The 26,873-nt window shown below is 35.5% G+C and overlaps 1 protein-coding gene across 19 annotated transcripts in view; it reads right to left on the reverse strand.

The window, feature by feature from the left end:
* SYNJ1 (synaptojanin 1) overlaps positions 1 to 26,873 on the reverse strand; it is an 89,108-nt gene that overhangs the window by 31,325 nt on the left and 30,910 nt on the right. For 13 of the 19 annotated variants that reach the window (XM_081799420.1, XM_081799411.1, XM_081799391.1 and 10 more), the window contains exons 7-15: positions 22,781 to 22,842; positions 20,239 to 20,335; positions 18,525 to 18,694; positions 17,378 to 17,459; positions 14,956 to 15,108; positions 11,907 to 12,072; positions 9,302 to 9,325; positions 6,396 to 6,587; positions 4,550 to 4,634 (exon numbers count right to left, since the gene is read on the reverse strand). In XM_081799420.1, the coding sequence (XP_081655546.1) occupies positions 4,550 to 4,634; positions 6,396 to 6,587; positions 9,302 to 9,325; positions 11,907 to 12,072; positions 14,956 to 15,108; positions 17,378 to 17,459; positions 18,525 to 18,694; positions 20,239 to 20,335; positions 22,781 to 22,842 (1,031 nt within the window). The remainder of the gene's footprint in view (positions 1 to 4,549; positions 4,635 to 6,395; positions 6,588 to 9,301; positions 9,326 to 11,906; positions 12,073 to 14,955; positions 15,109 to 17,377; positions 17,460 to 18,524; positions 18,695 to 20,238; positions 20,336 to 22,780; positions 22,843 to 26,873) is intronic. The other 6 variants (XM_081799402.1, XM_006741707.3, XM_081799484.1 and 3 more) reach the window with 2 other exon arrangements.

The following is a 26,873-nucleotide window of genomic DNA, read 5'->3' on the forward strand; positions in this document are numbered from 1 at the left end:
CTATTACTCCTTTACAAAGAAAATCTGAGCATACTTATTAAATAAGTGCTCACCATTTGAGTAATTTCCAGTTATACTTATTCTGTAGTATTCATTAGGGTAACAGAGAAGTACATTTTCCCCTCTTTTCTTTTTTCTGTACTATAAGTACTATCTTTTATACGCTTATCATGGAAAATTTTAAACATGCACAAAAAAAGAGATAATCATAAGCTAAAGCACCATAAACCTATTACCTAGCTTCAGTAATTATCAATATTTTGCCAGTCTTTTTTCTTCCATCTCCCCTCACTTGTGTGTGTGTGAATATTTTAAATCGAATCTAAGACAAATGCCATTTCACACATATATACTTTAGTATACATCATCTAATGCAATGGACATTTTTATTTTTACATAATCACAATGCCATTATCACACAATTACTTAATACCATCTAATACTCAGTTCATATTTAAATTTCCCTAATTAAATGTCTTCTCACAGTAGGTTTCTTTAAAACAGGGTCCAAGGGGGCACTTGGGTGGCTCAGTCAGTTAAGCAAACAACTCTTGATTTTGGCTCAGGTCATGATCTCAGGATTGTGAGATCAAGCCCCACATCGGGCTCTGTGCTCAGTATGGAATCTGCTTGAGATTCTCCCCCTCTCTCCTCTGCCCCTTCTCCTGCTCACTCACTCACTCTCTCTCTCTCAAATAAATAAAATCTTAAAAAATAAAATAAAATAAAACAGCGTCCAAATAGGGCCGACACACTGCATTTGCTTGTTATATCTCTTGAATCTTTAATAGTTTCTCAACCCTTGCCACTCCATCCCCTTTCTAATGCTATTTATTTTTTAAGAAGTTAGGCCATTTGTCTATGAAATGTTTGACAGCCTGGATTTGACTGACGTCTCTTCACAGCATCTTAACTTGTCCCTCTAACTCTCATATTTGCTTTAAACTGGTTAATGTAGAAGGCTTAAGAAAGCCATTCAAATTTATTTATTTTTTTGGCAAAAATAACCTCATGGTTAGTGCAGTCCCCCTTGCATCAAAGCAGGAAGTACATAATCTCTGTGCTGTTACACTTGATCTGCTGTGCAGACTTTGACAATCTAATCAACTCTTTATAAATGAAAAGCTCCCCCATTAATCCTGCTAAGATTTTCGTATCTATTGATCACTGCCATTACTTCACTAGGGGCTGCACAATGTTGATTTTATAATTGCAGCATTCCATAGGCATTTGTAGTAAGTTAGAATTCTTCTCTAAAGAACTTTACTCAACTATTTCATTAGTCTGAAACACAGTTCATACAAAGAAGGTAGCATAAATGCCTGGGTCTTTATGGATTTTCAGAGTAACAAGTTTGAACCTCCAAAGAACCCCCAAGAACCTCTAAAGGAGAACAAAAAAGTGTGTTCTCATAGTTCCAGGCTACACACATGATAAGCAGTAAGCCAGAATATGACCTCACGCCCATTTATCTAATCTAACACTGCCATACCACCTCCAAAATACAAATCCAGCACATGGATTCTCTTCTACTACCTACCATAATCCTACCACTACAACTTGGATTCTGAGAAGAGAATGACGGCTTTCATCTCTTTATCCAGCTCACTTCTGAGGTCCAGTGAACCCTACCTGATCATTCCATTTAAGCTGCACCACACCCCCAAATCCACACGCCTGATCCCCTTTACCTGTTTATTTTCCATTCCACTTACCGTCTTCCACCACGCTACATACAAGCACACCTTGTCTTACTGTGATTTGCTTTATTGTGCTTCCCAGATATTGCGTTTTTTACAAATTGAAGGTCTGTGGCAACCCTGTGTCAAGCAGGCCCATCAGTGCCATTTTTCCAACAGCATTTGCTTACTTCCTGTCTCTGTGTCACATTTTGACAATTCTCACAGTATTTCAAACTTTTTCATTTTTATTATATTTGTTATGGTGATCTGTGGTCAGTGATTATGACTAGCGGAAGGCTCAGATGATGATTAGCATTTTTTAGCAATGAAGTTTGTTTTTTTTTTTTTTAAAGATTTTATTTATTTATTTGACAGAGAGAGAGACAGCAAGAGGGAACACAAGCAGGGGGAGTGGGAGAGGGAGAAGCAGGCTTCCCGCCGAGCAGGGAACCCGATGCGGGGCTCGATCCCAGGACCCTGGGATCATGACCTGAGCCGAAGGCAGACGCTTAACGACTGAGCCACCCAGGCGCCCCGCAATGAAGTACTTTTTAATTAAGGTGTGTATACTGTTGGTTACGCATAATGCCATTGCACACTTAGTGAGTACAGTATAGTGTAAACAATTTTTATATGCATCAGGAAGGCAAAAAATTCATTTGACTAAGTTGATTGCGATAACTTGCTTTAGTGCAGTGGTCGAGAGCTGAACCTGCAATACCTCTGAGGTATGCCTGTAATTTCCTTACTACAGTTACTGTTTATTGTCTGTCTCTTTCACTAGAATAGAAGATTCATGCAGGTAGAGATTTTGCCTGTTTTATTCATTAATGTAACTTTAGCACCTAGAGTAGATGCTCAAAAGATATTGGTTAAATAAATGAATAATCACCACTTTACTAAAGATAATTTGATTAAGCTCTACTTAGACAATCAAACAATTTGGTACTAGGAACCATAAGAGTATGTTCTATTTTAAGACCTGAATATGTATTTTCAGGAAAGAGATTCAAAACAGCAAAATGAATGAAATTGGACTTTTCTACTTCCCTGTATGAATGTTATTCACTTCAGCTAAGAAAAAAATTGCAATCGTCTGCAAGACTGATGACTTATACCATACTATTTCAGCCCGTATTTTTATTCTGAAAACTTAAGAAGGGTCAGAAAAGATGGGCAACTGCTCAACTTTAAAAGCAAGTATACTTTCTTAAAATAAAACACTTAAGCTTTAAGTTCCACTTAAGTAATTTGATTTTGTAATAAGGCTTCAGAACAGCAGTTCTCAAAAGTGTGGTCTGGGAACATCCCTGGGGTTTTCCCAAACCCATGAGGTCAAAACTATCTTCATACTACTACTAAGATTTTTTTGTCTTTTCTGTTTGTGTTGACCAACATCTGCATGATGAGGCAAGAGCAACAATGAGTAAAAGTGCTGATGTCTTCACATGAATCCAAGCACCAAACCGTACTAGGATTCATTAGTCTTCACTATCATGCAGTTGCAGTTAAAAAAAAAATGCCATTTCGTCTAAGAATATCCTTGTTGAGGGCGCCTGGGTGGCTCAGTTGGTTAAGCGACTGCCTTCGGCTCAGGTCATGATCCTGGAGTCCCGGGATCGAGTCCCGCATCGGGCTCCCTGCTCGGCGGGGAGTCTGCTTCTCCCTCTGACCCTCCCCCCTCTCATGTGTGCTCTCTCTCTCTCTCTCTCAAATGAATGAATAAAATCTTTAAAAAAAAAAAAAAAGAATATCCTTGTTGAAGCAATAAACGTTATTCATCTGATCAAAGTCCTATCTTTTTCATATTCTATGTGATGAATAGGAAATACGCACAAAGCACTTCTGCTGCACACTGCAGCATGATAGTTGGAAAATCATTGGATACTTTGCGTTGAGAGCTGAACTGCCACTTTCTTCATGGAAAACTATTTTTATTTGAAAGAACTAATGACAGACAGACAATGGTTATTCAGACTTAGGTTATTTGACAAACATTTTTCAAATGAGCCTGCCTTTTTAAGGGAAACAACCAATAGTATTTCTTTCCAATGATAAAATTTGAGTTTTCAAGCAAAAATTAGAGTTTTGGAAAACTTGTATCTGCTACTATGATCCTGATAGCTTCCAAATATTTGAAACATTTGCTGATGACATCAGTAATGAGACTAACCAATATGATGCTTTGATATCATACAATGAAATGTGTCAAAATTTGGAAGATCTACGTAACTCAGTGAACTAGTATTTTCAAAATGACCAATACGTGATGTTTCAAAATCATGCAAGGATAAAAAATAGACCAATGAATATTAGTATAATAGAACACCAAAAAAAGTTTATTGCTATGGTTTCAGATTCCATATTCAACTAACCATTAAGAAACTATTTGTTGAGCTTTGGTGTAGTATCAGAGAAGAAAGTATCTGAAAAGGCTATTAAATTATTTCTACTTGCAACTAAATATTTATGTGATTCTCTTCATATACTTCAACCAAAACATATTGCAATAGACTAATACAGAAGTAGATGTGAGAATTCAGCTGTTTTAAGCCAGATATTAAAAGATTTGCAAAGGGGGGCCTGGGTGGCACAGCTGGTTAAGTGACTGACTCTTGGTTTTGGCTCAGGTCATGATCTCAGGGTCGTGAGATTGAGCCCCAGGTCTGGCTCCACGCTCAGTGCAGTCTGCTTAAGATTCTCTCTCCCTTTCCCTCTGCCCCTCTCCACCCCTCAAATAAATAAATAAATCTTAAAAAAAAAAAAAAAAGCACCTTTACATATATTATCCCAATCTATCTTTGTAACAACTACTTAGTTATCTGCCTTCCATGTCCCTCAACTAGACGATTACCTTGTTGGCTTACCTTGCATTCACGATGTTTCCAGCATTCAACTCGACCATTTCTTCAAAACCAATTGCAAATATATCGGTTGGCTTACTTCTTTTATCTACAATTAAGCATCCAAGAAAAACTTTTAAAATGTAGCCTTAGTCAAATGGCACCTGCCACCCAACCCAGCACAACTAAGATCAACACCAGACCTCATAAAATTCCATTTTTGTGTTCTACGTTTAACCAAATTCAAATTATAGGCAAAAACAATGAATGGAACAAAACTACTTTAAATTTAGCTTCTATTCAGAACTCCTAAGTTTGCTTCTTTAAGACTGTTATTCTTAAAGATCCTTAAGTCCTTTCAGAACTCATTTTGAAGAATTCTTGCTGAAGTCTGCACCAGAGAAACAAGCCACTTACCAAAGGCTGAAGTTAATAAAAATTGGGGAGGTAAAGGGATTCTTCAGAAAAGGCACAAAGTGGCTGAGAAATCATCTCAAATTAGAGATAACAGGAGGGATTTTTCACATTCAAATGTGAAAACCAGAGGCTTGACCTTTTTACTACTTCCTTGGTAGAAGAATCCAAGAAAATTAATAGAGGTCCAGGGGTTAAGATGTACCCCTCTGTTTCAGCCATTCGCTCTCTCCTAACAGACAAGGAAGAAGAGAGAACAGAAGCTACTTGAGAGAAGCAGCCCAGGGGTACTTGGGCGGCCCAAGTATTCAGAAATGAGGATAAGTAGCTAAAAAGGGCCTATAAATGGTATGGACTGAGAAACAAAACAAATAAAACTATTTACTGACTGCTATTAAGTGCAAGGATTATACATGCCTCATCTCATTTACCACACACTTTATAAGACAGATTATTTTTGTCCTTTAGTTGCAGACGAGATCCTGAGGCTTTGGAGAACCGAAGCAACTTGCCCCAAAATTTACACATAAACTGCAGTGTGGCACAATGACGCCAGAACCAAACTGCCAGAGTTCAAATCCTGACTTTGCCATTACTAACCACAACCTTGGGCAGGTCGCTTCCCCTGCTGCGTCTCAGTTTCCTCATCTGTGAAATTAGAATAATAATTGCGTCTATGCAGTAGGTCTGTTATGGGGAATAAATGGCTAGATGTGCAGTACTTACAGAATCGTGGTGTTAACTGTTATTTTTTTATTACTACTACTACGACAACAACTACAATTTCAAACTGGGTTCAATGTAAGTGAAAAGGGGCATTTTAAATAAAAGTCTGGGGAAAACCCCAGGGTTTAAGATGTGACTGACTACAGATAACTAAAAAAAAGAAAATCTGTATCTCACACTTTTTCCTATGCACCTCACCTTTATACATATTACTTGCTAGATGTGTACCATTTGAAAAAGGAATTCGAAGTGACTTTTAAAAAGAGAAGGCAGCCTCAAATTCATGCTTCTAATCAAAATCTTAAAAGCATCCTCAGCTCAGTGTTTGGTTTGGGCTATTAATGACAACGAAGTTTTTCCAAGGATAAATCAGTACTGTTAACTTATAGAGTGCCAACAAATGTCACAGCCAGTTTTGTAAGATTTTTCATAATCTACCCCCCAAATACTTCTTACCTTGGTACCTAGAGAACTAGATTTGAAAAATGGAACATACTAGGCTTAAAAAATTATCAATCACAAAATAAGCTTGCTTTGTGTCAGTTTAAAAGAATAAGAACAGAACAAGTTTTTCTTATGTGTGGTTACCTTTAAAAGGTTTGGCCTTCATACTTACAAATCCAAGTTTCTTTTATAAAGTAATGCATATTGTGATGTGTTACATTTGTTTTATAGATTAATAAACCCCAGCCAGGATTTAGTAAGTGAATCCATATTATAAAAAGCGGACCTTGAAACTCCTGGATGCCAGCCAACTTGGGTGCATCAAGAAGCCAGTCAGTGAGTGTCTGATTCTTAAAAGCTATACTGCGAAACTGCTTCCCACCATTCACGTTCCAGGTTCCAACACATACTCGAATTTTCTTGGGTTTTGAATACTTGTAGAAATTCTCACACATGCTCTTGAGTACTTTGGAAGATGCTAAGCAAAAACAAAACACAACAGAATCTTAGCTGCCTTAAACCACTTTCAGAAATCGACTTTTATACCTCAGAAATGATGTATGGGAAGTATAATTATCATCAGAAGCACAAACAAGCATAAGACACATGCATAGCCCAGCACGATGCAAGTGACCAACACAATTTTTTTTTTAAATTTGACATTTAATACAATCGTCACAGTAAAAGTGCTATTACACAATTATTGCAACAACATAAAACATGCAGAACAGTTCTGTTTCAATGAAGTAGTACATTGTTTTATAGTGTACAAAACTAGAGGCTCTACATTTTTAGGAATATAGCCATTGATTTTCATATATCTTTCATCTAAAGGCTGGTAAAAATATAAGTCTTATTTCTTATTTCCAAACAAAAACATTTAAGAACATTGACATTTAAGATTCTAGCTACCGACAGGTGGCTTGATGAAAAATGGCTCCCTGACAAAAACATACATTATGTACGCTAGTGAGACTTCAGAGATTGACGTCACTACAAAATTCTTCCCATCTTCCTGGGAGTAGTAGTCAAAATCCTTAACAATGGTCTACAAGGCCCTAAACAGTCTGCATTGCTATCCTGCCCTCATCTGCTACCTCTTTCCTGTTGGCTCACTGCTCAGCCACTGACTCCCTGCCGTTTCAGTAAGAGGCCAGCCTGCTCCTACCACAAGGCCTCTGCATTGACTGTTTCCACTGCCTGCAACATTTTTCCCTCACCTCCTTCGGCTCTTTAAGTTCCAGTGAGGCTTTTCCTGACCCATCTTATTAAAATTTGCAATTCTGTCCCTAACCTTCCATATCCCTTCCTTGTTTTATTTTTCTCTATAGCATTTATCACCATTTACAAACTGTGAGTTTTATTTATTTATGCTGTAACTATCTGTCTCCCCTCTCAAGAGTGGAAATTCCATGGGGGCAGAAATGTTGGTCTGTTTTGTTTACTGCAATATGTCTAGTCACTAGAAGAGTGTGCCTGGTGCATAGTAAGTGCTCAGTAAATCACTCTTAAATGAATGCTCAATACATCTGGATCCTCAATCTCTTTCCTGCATATTTTTTGACTACCATCTATCTTCCTTCTAAATCATACTTCATTTTGACTAAATTAAATTCTCAGCACTTAAAGTAGCTAGAACCTTAATAGGGCCACAATCTAAAAACAGAGAACGAACACTTAATTGGTAATTAATTGGTAAGAGGAAAAGGAAATCACAATGATTCTCACCTTTTGCTATATGATTTTATTTTATTATTATTAATTATTTTATGATACTAAGATACAGCAGAATCGTGACAGAATGAGAGTGAAAAACGCAAATAACATTTTAGTATTATAATGAGAACAGTTTGACCAGTGACTCTCCTAAGGGAGCTGCTGTAGATATAAGCCCTCCCCCACTGTTCCCAGGGACAGACATGCGGATTTCTAGCCCTCTTGCTGTTTGATTTGATTACTTGTAGAAGGTGTTGCGTGGTAATGGAAGCACATGATTTGTTCCCGTCTGCTGGTGTGGTTAACTGAAAGTACCTAGAGAATCATTCCCTATGACATGGTCTTTAACACTGCCACTGTTATTATGATGAAAACTGCCTCTGTGATCCATTCTATATCAAAACACAAGTTCTGTAATGATTTAAGAGCTTAAAATACTCAGCGAGACAAATAATGAATTGTGTGAAAACATGTTGCCATGTTGTGTGAACTAATAAAGTCAAATCAGTTTATACATGGAATAAAACGTTTTTAAAATTTTCTAGTTTATTCTTAACTGGTTGCCACCTTAATGTGCAGAAAGAAATGAGTCTGTGTTCAAACAGATGTCCATTCCTAAATGCCATATCATTTCAGAAAATGGATTTCATTACATAACTCAAAAATATATTCAAGTGCTCTCTTCTTCCATCCTTCTCACAAAAATAACCAATAGTTTCTCAAAACATTCTGAACAGCAACTAAGCAAAACAAATTTTAAGTGATACCAAATCTTAAGTGAAGGGAAGAAAGATGTCTTTTTCTGCTAAATTTCTGGCAAGAATTTAGCCTTTTTTGTTCCTTTTGCCACAGATTCATGTTCTATGAACTTGTCCAGAAAAGGCAGGCATGAGATTCACAGCAACAGGAAACGGTCCTAATCACTTAATTCCTCTAACTTTGTTAGCAATCTTGATGCTTTTTAAAAGAATTCAGATCACATTTTAGTGCAGGTCTTATGGTTACAGAAAATATTTCCTCCACAGTATGAGAAAATAAGTCAATGCTTTTTCTAATATTATATGTGAGAAATGATGCAAAGTAGTCATCAATATCATAGACAGTACTCTGAAATTAATCCAAAATAGTCTTTTCTGGGTTTTTCCCATTAGCCTATTAAGAGTGTAAGGTAGAACACAAACAATGTTTGTTCAATGAAATATAAAAGTGAAATTAAAACTAGATGAGCTATATTTAATTAGAATTAAACATTTGCTATAGGAAGACAAACAGCATTACATATTTCCTTCTAAACGAGGTACTTTAGTTTTCTTGACCTTAAAATTTTTTTCTCAGATTACAACAAGATATCAATATATCCTGTTAGAATCTGAGGGCAAAATAAGAGAAAATTTCCATTTACATGGCTTTATTTATTTACAATATCAACTTTAGAAAAATTTGCTTTTATTTACAGATTGGTTTTCTATACTGTACCTGACTGTAATGTCTGTTCAGAAACTATGGATGCATCAAGAAGAAAACAAAGAATCATTAGTAAAACAACAAGTTACAATTAAAATCTAGAGTGTTATGACAATACATTCTAAGATGGCCTCACTTTTTTCTTTTAAGTCGATTTGATGACTTTATTTTTTCTGATGGCTATAGGACACCAAAAATTAAAAATAAATGACAATATCTGATGCAAACCCTCAGCATCTAAGAAAAATCCTACAATGACTCAGTGACGTCCAGAGTTTCATAATCAGGAGGTCCTCGGCCTGCTTTTCAGACTGCCCCTATGTGTGTGTGTGTGTGTGTGTGTGTGTGAATATGAATCTGAAAACCTAAGGAGCGAGAGGATATTGAACACATGAAGGATACTACCTTAATATATACCTTTTAGTATTCTTTCTGGGACTCAGCTGATAAGTGCAACCAGTTCAGTTATAACAAAACATATACATTCCAAAAAAATCAGCATGCAGTGCAAAACTGTACAGATTCCCATAGTCACAGAGCTTAGGGGAAAAACTGGATTAGGGCACAACACTCAAAACCTTCAACAGCGACACACCAAAAAAGATGGGAACCTAATAAAAATAGTAGTACAGTTTTACATTGTTAAATAGCTTGAGAGGTATGAATACTCCTTAAATATGGCATTTCATGTTGAAAAAGACCTAAGTTTGCTTGTAGAAGTGGGTGTGTCACACACACACACACACACACACATACACAAAGAAGTGGGCGTCAGGAGGGTTGCAGCTTGTGAGTAAGCTGACCCTTGAGCACACGGGTCTGAACTGCACTGGTCCACTCAACATGTGAATTTTTTTCATTAAATACAGTACTGTAAATGTATTTTCTTCTCCTTGTGATTCTCTTACCATTTTCTTTTTTCCAGCTTATTTTATTGTAAGAATACAGTATATAATACATATAACATACAAAATGTGTTAATCAACTGTTTATGTTATCAGTAAGGCTTACAATCCACAGTAGGTAATTAGTAAATTTTTAAGGAATCAGAAGTCATAATTGGATTGTTGACTCTAGGGGGTGGGCACCCCAAGCCCCGTGTTGTTCAAGGGTCAACTGTAATTGTGAATGATGGAAGATGGGTTCTCTGAAATTGGGATGGAAATTGGTAACACCAAGTGTGAATGGGTATGTCTCATAACACACCTGGGGGAGTGAGGTAGAGAGAGGTTTGAAGTGTATGCATAAGTGTATGTTTTGTTTATTTCTTTCTACCTGTCTAAGTTCTGCTGGGTGAAACCATGCATAAACTAATGGAGAATGGACATTATGCCCAAAATGTTCCCTCAAGAGCATCCATGTTGGAACAAATTCCCATTCTCAAAACAAGCATTATCGCAGAACTGACTGTACTTCTTTTTAGGCTTATTTGACACATAGGAAAATGTGCAGGGAAATTAAAAAAAAAATGATGATCAAGTTTGGGAATTCTTAGCTTCCTCACTTCTCTTCTTTCCTTCAATTGCTTACTTTCAACTGTTGCTTAGTCATGCCTCCATATCAAAGTAGGAACGGGGGAAAGAAGTGTTAAGATGCAAATCAGCTAAGTCTCCACTGCTGGGAGCCAGGAAGAAAGCCTGAAGTTAAAAGTAGTAGCTAAAATCAGACTTTGTTTTCTAGAGCTTTAGTAGGGTCTCAGCCCCCCAGCCTAGTAATAGATCTCTGAGGGGCAACTGTAATCAACTACCCCCAGCGACACACAGAATTCTGAAAGAATCCATGATGACCTATTTGACCAAGTAATTATCCAAGAGCACGTTATTTGACGAGGAACAATTTCTCTTACATGCACAGGGAAAACTGAAAGGTTTGGTGTGGGGATAACAGAAGAAGTAAAAATGTTCAGAATGTTGAAAAGTTAAGACAAAAAAACATGGAATTAAGGAAGTTAATTCATTAAGTTCTATAATGAATGTTGAGTTTTCCCATGATACTAAATACGTACTCAATGACATGAGCTCAAATTCTTTCACTTTTAATAAAAGACTCAGTGAAAGATAAAAAGCCACCTTGAAAATCATGTATTTATGTCAAATATTAAATAGTGTCCAATAATAAGCAATATTTTAAATTATTAATATGATTTAATGCTTGTTCAAACAATAGAAAGACCAAGTTATAGAAATCTGGGGTTAGTAATTAGCAAAATAACCAATATAGGTACTGTTTTTCTCAATAAATCATTCGTTTTCTATATAATCGGGTTATTGAATGCTCTATTAAAAGTACTAGCTGAATACTATGAAATCCTGCCTTATATAAAGGTAGCAATACTTAAACCATTTACCCCCTCAATCCTATCTATAAAAGAAAACATGCATGGGCCTCATTTTAGAGTTTAGTAATACCACTGATGATAAAAACATTCCAAAAGAGATCAACTTCTTTAGAGAATGCAATTTTTAAAAATTACATTGATAGAAATTTCTCCCAAAACTATTTTAATCAACTCAATCTAAAAAATATTTATGTACATAAATTTACATTTATTTCTTGGACTTTTAGAAGGGATATAAATAACATAAAAGTAATCAAAATATAAAGTAAGTACGCATACCACGCAAACTTCCTGTAGTTAAAAGTGCTCGAGCTTTGTCAGCTAAATCACTATTTAGAGTATTTCCCAGAAGTAAAACATCTATGGCCTCTTGCTTGGAGCTGTCAAAGAAGTTATTCTGAATCGTTCTCGTAACAGAACGAGCACCATCTTTTAACTTTCCAGCCTGTTGGGAAAAAAAAGAGCATGGACTTTTGTTCCAAAGAGTGTTGATTTTACTCAGTAGACACTTTGAAACTTTAAACCAGTTTTATATGACTTTATATGCAATAAAAAGGACCTAATCATTCTATTTTGAGTATCAAATCATCATATTAAAATGGCTCAAGATGTCATTGTTTCTTTTCCTTTTGGATAATAGCTCTGCACAAAAAGATGGAAAAAGCTCAATACCACAACCTTACCCACTAATGATATCGAGAGCTGTAAATGTTTAAAATTGTTTACTACAAAGGAAATAAAGTGAAGTGTACTTATTTAAAACAAGAAATTTACTTCTTACACTGTAACTTTTAGAACTGGGGATGGAATGGTGGGGAGAAGCAGAGGAGATCAAGGATATGGTGCACTCATACGCTCTTAGAAAAACTTCAAAGTACTTTAACAGTAGAAAAATAAAATTGGAATTGCTCCTAAATAACTTTAATATTAGTTAAAACTAAGACTGAACATAAGAATGAAGGACTAGTCTAAAAAGAAATTTATCATTATAGTTCATAAATATTAAATGCAAACTACAGTTTGTATATCTCAGGTCATTTTATTGCCTATGTAAATATAAATAATAAAAATGATAAACTTAGGCCAATTCCTATAGTGAGGGAGCTGAGTATAACTTCTTTTTTGAGTGCAGCTGAGACACAATGTTACATTAGTTTCAGATGTACAACACAGTGATTAGATAACACCACCAGTGTAGCTACCATCTGTCACCATGAAACGTTATTACAGTAGTGTTGACTATATTCCCTAAGCTGTGCCTTTTATTCCTGGATGTATTCATTCCATAACTGGAACCCTGTATTTTCTGATTATAACTTTTAATAAGCACATATTTTACTTAGGCATGTTAGTTTCCATAAAGATTTCTTTTGATCTTATGAATTTTGAGGTCTTAAAAAAAAACAAACAAACCACCAAACGCTTGTTTGCAATATGTAATTTTCATTCCTTATAGAAATATCAGTAATTTGAGAATTAAAATGTTATTTCCTTCCACACGATAACACATACAAATGACATTATTTGAAAAGACACTCACCGTTCATATTATCAGGCAATTAATCAAAAGGAACCCAGAGAAAGGAAAAGAAAGAGCAGTTCAGATGTTAGAGTTTAGTTCAATTCAGACTAGTATATTTAATATGTGAAATTTCGTTTCTATTATGTTAGAGACAAAAGACCACTGAAAATATATGTAACCTCTGTATATATACTGTCACAGTCACCGCAGAAACAAAAAGGCAGAAGAACATAAAAGAGTATTTTAAGCAACAGTTGTAGAGAATCTAGTTTTAACAGTAAGAACGATATTCTCTATTTTCAAGGAATAATAAATGAGGTTTAACAATTTCAGGTTTTCAAAAATAGGGCCCATTTAAGAAGTAAATATTTGTAAATGTCAACAAAATCATTTCTGTAGGGGCGCCTGGGTGGCTCAGTCGTTGGGCGTCTGCCTTCAGCTCAGGTAGTGATCCCGGGGTCCTGGGATCGAGCCCCGCATCGGGCTGCCTGCTCCGCGGGAAGCCTGCTTCTCCCTCTCCCACTCACCCTGCTTGTGTTCCCTTTCTGGCTGTGTCTCTCTGTCAAATAAATAAATAAAAATCTTAAAAAAAAAAATCTTTTCTGTGAATTGAACAAAAGAAGTTTCGCAGGTAAGGCCAATACCTCTGAACAGAGAGAGGCATGGCATTTTATGAGATATAAAAGAGCAAGAAGATTTAGAAATTAAAAGAAGACTTAGATATGATGAATGGTCTTCAAAGAATTTCAGGTGCCGTACTGAGGGGGCTGCAGAACTATAAAAATGTTCAATGTCCTTATTTCTATACTTGAGGTAATCTGGAGAACTGTAGAAATTTAAAATGTTAATAAAGTCCAACTGAGAACAGGAGGCTTAAAAGGCAATATTCAAGCATATAAAATAAGTCCCTCAATAAGTGCCAAATAGTAGAGGAGAAAGTGGTCTGTAGATAATAAGGCCAGCAATTAAAAAGTAATGATGAGGCACAGAATTATAAGTAAGTCCATCTCTCACACTTCTTTTGTACATTTTGATAGCCTCCTTTTCAAGGTAAGATAAATAAAAGAATAGAAACTTAATAATCAAGCCCTAAAGGTGTTGGGCTCCTAGGAGGTGTTGCATAAATTGTCCAATGATTTGTTCATCCATCCACTATTTGTCACAATTCTATTAAACAGTAGGCACTACAAGTGCTGGGAACACAAAGCCAAATGTGATAGGACCCCTTATCAGGATGACTATGGTTAAAAAAAAAATAATATTTAAAATAAAAATAAACAACATAAAGTGTAAAACAGATACGTAAGGGAAACTCATGAAAAAAAAAATTTAAGCAATACCTACATAAGCCTACTGGATTATATCATTAAACAACTAAATATGTCATACTAATACCCCCCAAACCTAGGGAAATAACTCTCTTCCATCCAACCACTGGTATGTGTTACAAAAGGAAGTGTTAAAGAGGACATAAAGGCATAATAAAACAGAATTCTGAAACAGATACCTAAAATAACCCAATATTCATTCATTCATTCATTCATTTATAAATGAGAGCAGGGGGATGGGAGGGGAGGGGCGAAGGGAGAGAATCCCAAGCAGACTCCCCATTGAGCCTGGAGCCTGCAAGAGGGGTGGTGGTGCCCAGTCTCAGGACCCATGAGATTATGACCTGAGCCAAAACCAAGAGTCAGTCACTTAACCGAATGAGCCAACCAGGGGCCCCCCAACTATTAATTTAAAAAGAGATGATTTAAAAGCTTATTAAAAGGATCTTTTGCAATGTTATGATAAATCTAGATCTACCTTAGCCTTTCCTTCAAGAGCTCCAGTCCCTGCATATATCTTACTGATTGAATCACCATTCACGGACCACATCGACCTAAAAACTTCTTGAAAGCGAGTCACCAACTGAGGCTTTTCAGCTAAGCCGAGAGCTTCCAGCTGTTTAGCTAGCATCTAAAACAGCAAAAGAGAAACTTTTATAAGTATATTAATACACTGTGATGTGACTTTTTAAGAACTACAAGAATCAAATAAAAATTTACAATTTATAGGACTATGTGGGACGGGATTCTGAAAACCTACCAGTTTACTAGGTAGGCTGTATTCTGTCCCACCATTTCACTTTTTAAAGTAAATACCACATCAGTGAAGCTTACAAATAGCTTAATATTCCCATGCAGCAATATTCTTTCTGGTTAAATGATAAAATTAACCCTATTAAAATGTCTCTATAAATCAGACTGGTTTACCTTGTTCATGAAAAGAATTATTCAACAGCATGCAATAGAGCACAGAAAAATATCTGCCTAGGTTATTTAAATATATATAGAAATAACTAATTTTCTTTAATGTTTGGATTGGTTCTACACATTTGGGTGATTAAAATCAGGAGATTATGAGAAAAGTAGAGTTGCTCTTGAACTATCACAAAAATAAATAAATTAGTCCTATTTCTAAATAAAGTCATGATATAGTTTAGTGTATAAAACCTATATTGGTAAAGTATATAAAGGGGAATTGGGGGGAATACATCATGTAAGAATGCAAGGTCTTCACGCCACCACAATTCCTTCGTCTTTGAATGAACTTTGGCCTTTAAATCTGGCAGCCAAAACAATGCATAATCTTTACCCAGTCTATTTGTCTTATTTGGAATCCAGTCATGTTTTATGCCTTGCATTTTTACTTAACTCCTTCTCATTTGTGTTTCCTTTTATCTATAAGTATCGTGATTATCCATATTTATAGAGAGATCAAAAACTAAAGTAATATAAAAAACACTAAACTAGGTTCATTTGGTTACCTATGGACTTAAACCAGAGCTATTCTTCGTCAGCATGAATAATACAAAATTAGCCTTCAGTACTACCTCTATCATTTATAGCTCCCTCTCTTCAAGGAATTTGGCAAAACTAGTCTTCACTTCTAGTTTGGCTTTGCCTACTTTAGCAGTAAATTTTGTAACCAGTCAACCAATTGCTATATACAAGGGAGTACTCTCACACCTAGCTACCAACAGTGGATAGTCAGCTAAGTCAGATTCTGAGAATTAACACTTGTTATACTTTTAATGAAGACTTTCAAGTATTTCAATAAATTTAACTCTCAGAATCTAAATAAACATATTCAGCCACTTAAAAACACAACTCAAGACAAACCCAAGCCATGTGATAAATGCCATTCAAATGACCAAATCCCTGCTTTCAGTTTTCTTGTCTCTGTCATATTTTCTACATTAATTATAATACAATTCAATGACAAAATCTTTAAAAAGGCACAACAGTAAAATTTATTTAGCTACATGAAGAATACATTTCTGTAGCAGAGAATTCTACACACTGTGCTTTCATTTTTGAGATAGAAAGAACCTCAGCTGCAAAGTAACTAATTAACCAATGTCCTGGCCAAATTTAAGATCATTAACTAGAAGAAATAAGAACATGTTATTTCCTATTCCTGTTTTTTATAGTATTTGAGAACTATGCTAAGTTCCTATGTAACTAAATGAAGACCCACCACAGCCTTATGACCCCTACTGTTGCATAACAGGGAAGACTTAGAAAGCTCAGCATTGCTAGTATGTCATATAGTTGAGACTATGTCTGTATTAGACTGAATTTATGGATAGGTGGTAAAGAAAACAACTTTTAAACAAAGACTTTGTTACAGAAGCTGAATCTCATTCACTCTCATTCTCACTAATAATTGCATTTTCACCAATCCTGTTTTTAGTAGCTGACTGATTTGAAAACACCATATAAATTGCACTGGGTTATAGACCATCAAAAATATAATCCTATAGATGTGAAAAAAGATCCTCCCCAATTCTGAAGAAACTACACAAAGAGCAAAGGCCAATATATATATACTATGTTTGTGTGTGTATGTATATGTGTGTGTATAAATATAATTTTTTTTTCTTCCAAAAGGCAAAAGAAGTAATTGTTGGAATAGCATAAATACCAGTTTTTAAAGAGAAAGTTAAGGAACAATACAGGGAAATATCAGCTCTCTAACAGAGTATTTGGAACAGGTAAAGGGAACATTTAAATGAAAAGGAATTTTGACGGAGGGAAAACCCGTAAGAGAAGAAATGCTTCTTTAATGAAGTATAATTTCATTTTATGAAAAGTGACTAATGAGAAACATAAATATTACAAAAACATTGAAAGAGGCATTTGATACAAGTCACATACATACATTTCAACTTATTTTTTTTTACCTCTAAGCCAAGGAACGCCTGCATACTATTTGTTCTATCAAGACAGTCCAAGCAGTTAGTTCGAACTGTACCACTCTGGCATCTGCAACAAATTCGGTAAAGTTTAACAGCTAGTTCGAAACACAAATAATAAAGCTAAAACAAAATGAGAACAATTAAGGTGATTAAAATACAGCATCCACTTTTTACCCCCAACTTTTTATTACTACAATTTTCAAACACACAAAAAAGATGAAAGAATTTTACAGCAAACATCCACATACCCACCATCCAGAGTCTACAACTGTTAACATTCTGTCATATTCTTTATCACATACTTATTTATCTACACCCACTTATTTTTAATTAGGCCAGTAGTCAGGACCTAAATATGCATTCAAATTCATAACCCCATAGGTCTTTGCACATAAAAGATAATCAAGTATTTATGGAAGAATTTTAAAAGCCTAAGATGTTATCTCTACTGACCTCTACAAATTTCTATGGCATTGATACTAAATATTGCACAAATTGAAAAAACTAAAAGTTTGAGCTTTGTTCACTAAAGTTTACCTCATCCTATACTCTGACCTTAGTTTTTTTTAATACTTACCTTCCTCCTCTACTTCATAATCAAAAACTGAAGATTTAAATTACACTAAAGCAGACGATAGGCAATGTCTTTTACTTATATGTGCATTTAATAGGCCTTACTGAGGTCAAGATATATTAAAATATTAGTTTTAAGAGAGAAGTGAAATAGCCTCACAGATAAGAGCATGAGATCTGGAGCCAGATAAATCCTAGTTCTAACACTTTTTAGCTATGTGATTTGGGGCAAATTATAGCCTATGACTCAATCTCCTCAAATGTTAATGGGGATAATAATAGAACCTATCCCTTCAATTGTTGTTACGGGTACATGTAAAGACTACGTACACTGCCTGGCTTATATAATATGGGCCAATATAAGCTACTGTTACTATTACTTGTTCAATTCTAAAGAAAGAAAAACAAGCCTAAAATCAAGTATAATAAAGATATTTTATTTTATTTTACGATAAACTTTGGTGTAAAAAAAAGGAAATTTAAGAGCTCAATGTTAAGAACAATTTTTACAATATAGCAAAGTTCCAACTCAAAGAAAAGAGAAACAGAGCAGTCAAACCTTTGAACTTCACTTCCATTGAAATAAAAAAATCCATAATCTACAAACTTTTGGACTTGAGGTTTAAGAACACTATGTAATTTTTCTGCCTTTCCTCCTTTAACCATTTGATGATAGTCAAAATTCACCATCTGGATATCAGCAGCATGTTCAGAAGCTTTCAAATGACTCTGAAAGTAAAAAGGCAAATACTCATCTTGTTAACTAAATACAACCTTATCAAGTAATGTTAAAATGGAACCTTACATTTTAAATTTAAACCTCAGCATGGTCCCTTGAAATCTCACTCATCTCACGCATGCATCAATGCTGGCCATAAATGGAAAATTACTTGCTGATGACCAATAACATCTTTTTTGTAAAACCTCACATATGGTCCCCGAGAGATTAGGTGACATAATTAACATCAGAGAACTTAAATAATATTCTCATCTGGTTTAGAAAATTAAAAATTATTTCTAAGGGGGGCGCCTGGGTGGCTCAGTCGTTACGCGTCTGCCTTCGGCTCAGGTCATGATCCCAGCGTCCTGGGATCGAGCCCCGCATCGGGCTCTCTGCTCGGCGGGAAGCCTGCTTCTCCCTCTCCCACTCCCCCTGCTTGTGCTCCCTCTTTCGCTGTGTTTCTCTCTGTCAAATAAATAAAATCTTTAAAAAAAAAAAAAATTATTTCTAACTACCAGCACTTCATTTTTTACACATTTAATACCTGTATCTGTTATAGAATGTCAAAATAAAGTAACTGATTTAAGACAAAACCTATCAAAGACTGAAAAATTCATTTTTTAATACTTTCAAATGCTTTAAAAGTCATTCTCTAAAGTACAATCTTTTTTTTTTTTTTTTTAAAGATTTTATTTATTTATTTGACAGAGACAGAGACAGTGAGAGCAGGAACACAAGCAGGGTGAGTGCGAGAGGGAGAAGCAGGCTTCTTGCTGAGCAGGGAGCCCGATGTGGGGCTCGATCCCAGGACCCTAGGATCATGACCTGAGCCGAAGGCAGACACGTAACACCTGAGCCACCCAGGCATCCCACAATCTGTTTATTAACAATATTTATTTCACAAGCTTAAAAACAAAATAGTCAAATAATTAAGTTACTTCCAGACTTCATGAGACTGAACTTCAGAAAATGTTCTCTAACCATTTTGTTTGATTTAAGCTTATAATCTTATGGAACACCATCATTTATATTAATTCATTATTGATTCAATAAGCGTTTATGAAGAATACTTTTTTTTAGAAGTTGGACTATCTCTGGGTTCTTTTTTACTTGAAATACTCAAATTTTCTCTCATCAATACAAAAAGGTATAGCCTTGCATGTATACAAATGCATTATTCACCGTTTCATAGGTATAAAACAATGACTGTGGTTTCTAGGAAATAGGCAAGGCGATGAACAGATGAAGGAGGAAACTGCCTGGTATCTTTTTACCAGTGACAGATGAACATTTTTCAGAGAGGAGGATATTCTTCTGCTTCTCCACAGCCTAAATATGTACATTTCAGAAAACAGCATCAATTGCTTTGAAAGCTTCCCATGATCCCAATTTCAGCAACATTACATAAAACTGTTTCTTAGTAGCCCAAAGAGTTAATGGTTCCAACAAGTACCCAACCTTTTTCTAGAAAGTAATTTCATTATTGTATCATATTATTTTTTAATATAATTTTACATGTCCATGGGCCAGAAGAAAAAATGATCATGCCTACCTGGAAAGCCTTACTTAGCATATGTTCACCTTCCTTAGATCCAAGCAAATTCACTATTATTTGTTTACCATATAAATTCTTAAGTGTTCTAAAATGCCTATTAAAGAAAAAAAAGAAATAAGCATATGTCAAGTGATAAGCTAATTTTTTTTTCAATAAATAGAAATCCATTAAATAGAACCTAAAGACTGTTTTCTAAACTCCTAGAATTGGCAAAACTGGATACAAATTCATTCCACCAATTTATTTCTCTCAAAACTCTGAATTTATGAAAATTCAGTTAATGCCCATTTCCTCTCTGACTCATCAATGCTGAGACTCCCATCTGTGCTGGAGCTGCTGGACCCACTCAGCCCCTCTCCACTCTGTGAGGCTGGCACCACATAAGCACCGAGAACACAAGCCATCCAGCTTGGGATGGCAGTCACGGCAGAGGGCTGCATCTCATATGTGAGGACATCACATACTCTATGGGTATTCAGGACCTCCTCAACAGCTCTAGTCTTATGAAAAACAGGCCCCAAATAGTTTTGTTTTGTTTTTTTTTCTCTCCAGCTTCTAACCACTCCAGGGGCTATGGAGAAATGCTGTCCCAAGGAAATATAACATGAACCACAGACATAATTTTAAATTTTCTAGAAGGTACATTAAGAAAAGCAAAAATAAGCAATGAAATTAATTTATATATTTTATTTAACCCAATACAGCTAAAATATCATTTCAACATGTAATATAAAACAAATATTAATAAGATATTTTGCATTTTGTTTGCACTAAGTCTTTTTTTAAATTTTTTAATTTAAATTCAGTTTAGTTAACATATAGTGTATTATTAGTTTCAGAGGCAGAATTTAGTGATTCATCAGTTGCATATAACACCCAGTGCTCATTACATCAAGTGCTTTCCTTAATGCACATCAACCAGTTTACCCCATCGCCCCACCCACCTCCCTTCCAGTAACCCTCAGTTTGTTTCCTGGAGTTAAGAGTCTCTTATGGTTTGCCTCCCTCTCTGTTTTCATCTTATTTTATTTTTCCTTCCCTTCCCCTATGTTCATCGGTTTTATTTCTTAAATTCCACATATGACTAAAATCATATGGTATTTGTCTTTCTCTGACTTATTTCACTCAGTATTATACCCTCTAGTTCCATCCATGACGTTGCAAATGGCAAGATTTCATTCTTTTTGATGGCTGAGTAATATTCCATTGTGTATGTATGTATATGTTTACACACACACACACACACACACACACACCATATCTTCTTTATCCATTCATCGGTTGATGGACATCTGGGCTCTTTCCATAGTTTGGCTATTGTGGACATTGCTGCTATAAACATTGGGATGCATGTGCCTCTTCAAATCACTCTGTTTGTATCCTCTGGATAAACACCTAGTAGCCAATTGCTGGGTCATAGGGTAATTCTATTTTTAACTTTTTGAGGAACCTCCATACTGTTTTCCAGAGTGGCTGCACCAGTTTGCATTCCCACCAACAGTAAGAGGGTTCCCCTTTCTCTGCATCCTCTCCAGCTTCTGTTGTTTCCTGGATTGTTAACTTTAGCCGTTATGACTGGTGTGAGGTGGTATCTCATTATGGTTTTGATTTGTATTTCCCTGATGCCAAGTGATGTTGAGCATTTTTTCATGTGTCTGTTGGCCATTTGTATGTCTTCTTTGGAGAAATGTCTGTTCATGTCTTCTGCCCATTTTTTTTTTTTAAAGATTTTATTTATTTATTTCACAGAGAGAGAGAGAGAGAGCACAAGTAGGCAGAGTGGCAGGCAGAGGGAGAGGGAGAAGCAGGCTCTCCGCTGAGCAGGGAGCCAGACGTGGGGCTCGATCCCAGGACCCCAGGATCATGACCTGAGCCGAAGGCAGCCGCTTAACCGACTGAACCACCCAGGCGCCCCTTCTGCCCATTTCTTAACTGGATTTTTTTTTTTTTTTTGGATCGTTGAGTTTGATAAGTTCTTTACACATTTTGGATACTAGCCCTTTATCTGAGAAATCATTTACAAATATCTTCTCCCATTCCATAGGTTGCCTTTTAGTTTTGTTGACTGTTTCCTTTGCTATGCAAAAGCTTTTTATCCTGATGAAGTCCCAATACAGTTCATTTCTGCTTTTGTTTCCCTTGCTTTTGGAGGCGTGTCCAGCAAGAAGCTGCTGCGGCCAAGTCAAGGTTGCTGTGCACTAAGTCTTTGAAATCTAGTATTTTATACTTATAGTACATCTCAATTTGGACTAGTCATATTTCAAGTACTCAGTAGCTACATGTGGCCAGTGGTTACCCTATTAGACAACATATTCAAAGACATGGTTTTGAGGCCAAGAGATCAAGACCCACAACCTAGTGTTATCAATCCCAGAAGTCATAATACTGGGTATCACTTTCTTCTGATTAAATTAGGAGTCAGAAGAAATTTTACTTAGAGCCAAAACAAGCTGAAATGAATCAGTAAAATATAATAAGTAGTTTTGTTGCTTAACAATATCAAAACTTATAGCATTATGTAAAAAATAATCAGTCTTACCTGTCAAAAGCAGGGGCATTGGCTTCAAATCCCCTTGACATACGAACACGATGAGATCCCACCTACAAGAGAGACACATTTAATCATACAAAAAGCCAACATGTAGACAAAAGAAATATCATTGTTTACAATATGTAGTAATTCGTTTGTTGAACACACAATAGTACAATGAATAATTGATTTTCATTCATATTGTTTTAAAAAAAACAAGTTTCCTTTCCCTTTATTTTTAAAAACATGACCTCATTAAAAAAAAAAACTAGCAGTTATGAAATACTTGTAAACTAACAATAATTTTTCCTTATGAAAAATATTTTTAAGAGGTCTTTTGTATACATTACCTTGTTTTAAGCTCAAACTACATACCCTGTGTAAGTTAACATATCACTACCATTTGTGTAATAAAAAAACTGAAATGCACACAAGTGAAATAACTTGTCCTCTTAGGTCAACAGAACTAATTCCAAAACAAGTGATTCACACAAGAATTTAGGTATCCTGAACTAAATTCCTACTCTTCCAAGCTGTCTACAAGTGCAATGTCTACATATTTTTTCTTTGTTATGCTAAATGCTCTATTCACTTCTCCTTCACCTAAAGATCCAACAAATTAAAAACACTGTTCCTGGAAAAACAGGCTTTCCAAGTCAGTCTCACAGTCACACACTATCAGATAATATGATTTAAGAGAATTAAACAAGATGGAAAATATCCGCCTTTCTGTTTTGTTATAGTTTTTCTTTTTTCACATAGGAGAGTAGCAGAAAGATGACACAAAATTAAGAAAGAAATGAGATGCTAAGAAGAAATATAAAAGTGACACCAGATTATCTCTCTGAATTTCACTTTTAAACATTTCCCTCTGAGGCCCTGGTATCAACGTTCCCCAGAATTCATTCTCCCCAGTTTGAACAAAGTGACTTTAAAGGGGCATGGGAAGAGGGCTACCAAATCAGTCATGCAGTTTGACGAATAAAATAAAAAAATTAGCTCTAACATGGTCATCCAATTTGAAAACTGAATTAACAGTATTATCCATTCATCAAGCATCCTTCTCTCTGGATAAGCGAGACAATCTAGTAACTCTCCTAATAATCAGTATTTTCTCTTTAATGTTTTTTCTTTTCAACAAGAAATTGATTTGCTGAATGCCACACCTATATTCAATTTTATTTTATGGTGCTTAATAATCTTTATAGAATTTTAAAATTTGATAGATGTATACCCCAGGGCATTAAGCATTTTAGACTGAAGAAAACTCAGCAGAAGTCAATACCTTTTCTTTGGAGTAGTCTCAGGTAATTGCCTATAACTTTATGAAAGTCCAAGACTTAGCATTTTTCTACTGATTAATATTTATATTGAACAGTACTGCCAACTGTCAAGAAGGTAAAAAAAAATACAAGTTCTGTTTTTCAGGGAGTGGCTGTGGTTGTCCCCCAGCACGCTGGTCTTTGACACACAACTAGCTATACATCATAACTCTTCTAGTAACATATTGGTTAAACTAGACTGGTTTTATTACTCAATTAGGTTTTAGTACAACTGCCTAAAAAAAATTCTATAATAAAAGAGCTCTTATATTAATTGTGATAAAAGTAGTACTCCAGAAAGTTTTAAAGCTTTAAATAACCATAAATTTATCCAATTTTTTAAAAAGGTGTACCAAAGATATCTCTTAAAAACCATTTAATTGGGTGGTATGGAACACCATTTTCCATCAGTACTATTGCTTCATGTTTACATATTTCTAAAACTTCAACCAAAAATTGAGTATGCAACACTATACTAGACATAGATCTGATAATGCTTACCATCTGTTAAGGCTAATATAAGCTATAACATAATGTCAGAGTAATAGTATAAATTGTAAATGTTAAAATGAATGAGTTGCCACCACTTAAAGTATCATTCTTTACCTGGGTAGCACCTTATGACAACTCCTAGTAATTCCTCAAACTAATTCATAAGTAAAATGAATGAGTTGCCACCACTTAAAGTATCATTCTTTACCTGGGTAGCACCTTATGACAACTCCTAGTAATTCCTCAAACTAATTCATATTGACATTTACCTCTTCCGTAAAAGGCCTGACCCCCCAAACAGATTGTAAGCTCTCTCTGAGGCATCAGTATTATCTTTGAATTTCTCATGGTATACAATACTATATACCCAGTATAGAATAATATACATTGGAAGAACTTAAGTATTTAATGAAGAGATCAGTGTGGAGGAGGGACTGAATCCATTTAAGGAGATCTGAGTGGGCTATATTGAAGGATGGCAAACTTTAATTTGGGGAGCAGAGGATACTTGTTAGAAGACAGCAAGGCATGAAGTTGGATAGGCAGAGGAAAGTAGATAGCGAAGAAAAGGGCACCTTATAGATCTGATGAGCACAGTATTTCAAAAGTGAGAAGAATTGCCAGAAAGCTGGGAGGAGACCAGTTAGAAAACTGTGAGAGTCTTCCAGGCAAGAATAAATGAGGAAGACTCTAACTGGGATGATAGGAGTGGGAAACTGAAAGCAAGGGAGAGTCCCAGTGCCTAGGAGAATGCTGGGCTAAGTGTCACAGGGCTACCTTTTCTGGTTCAGGATTGGCTCTTGGAGCAGACAGGGATGGAGATGCTTCAAGGTCAATGGGATAGCATCAGGTACACAGAAGTTCTCAAATGTGAATGGTAGGGAATTGGGTTAAAAATACAGATTTCTGGTCTCATTCCAAGAGATTCTCTTTCAGCTGATGTGAAGTTGAGGCCATGAATCTGTATTTTAAAATCACCTCAGAGGATTCCTTCAAAACCTTACAATTAAAAAAACCTCAGAGGAATTAACTGTGGAGGATAAGAGGCAAGTGAAGGGACAACTCCTAAGGATTCTCTGTCCATGCCTTCTGAAGTAGGACATCTTGCTAGGTAACACTAACATCAAGGAACCCTAAAATTAATTCTAGTCCTGAGAATACAAAGGATACCTAACAATTATTTTCAACCACTCTCTGTCAAAAGCCCTTGTTTGTCTTCTAAGGGAAAATAAATTTAGGGACTTGGTATTTTGTATTTTTAAAAATGAGTATTTTTCAGTTTTTAAAAATTGATAAAATATTTTCATTCCTCTATTACCTATTCTTAGAATGATGGGGAAAATGTTTTTCTGTAAAAGATACTTATGAAACTAATCCATTCCTATTCAAAAAAAGGCTGACTTTAAAAATTACTAAGCTAAATAATTGAGAACCACTTAGTCCTTAACCAATGACAACAATAGGCCAGCTCCATGAAAATTTAGCAGAATTGTTGGACTGTCTCAACGTCTTAAAAATTACTATCTTTATCAAGAAATGCGTGATTTTAAAATCCGTAGCTTTCAGCCCTTAAACAATACGGCAAGACAGACTATGTGGGCCAGCCACAGAATACAGCTGGAGGGAGGTGGGTAGCCTCACCCAAGGAGGACCACTTAATGTAACTACTCAAGATCCTATCATATTGAATAATCAAACACTATAACTCTGAGCTTCTAATAAACTATCACAGAGAGCAGCTAACAGAGGGTCCATAAATAGGTTATTACCATTTCTTATACTCCCCTGTCTCTAAAGCAAAAGCATTTACCTTGCATCAAAACAAGGCTTTCGAAATGTTCTTAAAACAAATATTCCAAACACCTTTCTCCGATCACAAAGGCTTAGGAGAAGTGGACTAGGGTTGGGATTATTTCCCAAAAGAGACTTGGGGAGAGCTATATCTGCTTTAAGTTTCCGTTCTGTGCCAAAGAGAAAGCCTGCATAAGTCAAAATTATTGACAAGAACCCCGGAATTGTAACTGCTTTTAGTCCTTGTTAATTCTTGGCCTGTCTTACATAAACTGCAGTATTGCAAAGGTTCAAGTGGTCTGCAATCTTTCTCCACAACAGCCATACTAAAATGTAAGAGATCCAGCTGTGAACTAAAAGGAGGCAAGATTTTTTTCTGTCCATTTTCTCAGTATTATAGGCTAAGGCAATACATACTAGACAATACATACTAGAAGTCTAAGATGAAAATAACATATACTTTAGGGACTAAAGATTTTTGAATAAAAAAATGCAAA

Source organism: Leptonychotes weddellii, chromosome 1 (genome assembly GCF_054177405.1).
Source record: "Leptonychotes weddellii isolate Sample4059 chromosome 1, ASM5417740v2, whole genome shotgun sequence".
Taxonomy (NCBI): Eukaryota; Metazoa; Chordata; class Mammalia; order Carnivora; family Phocidae; genus Leptonychotes; species Leptonychotes weddellii.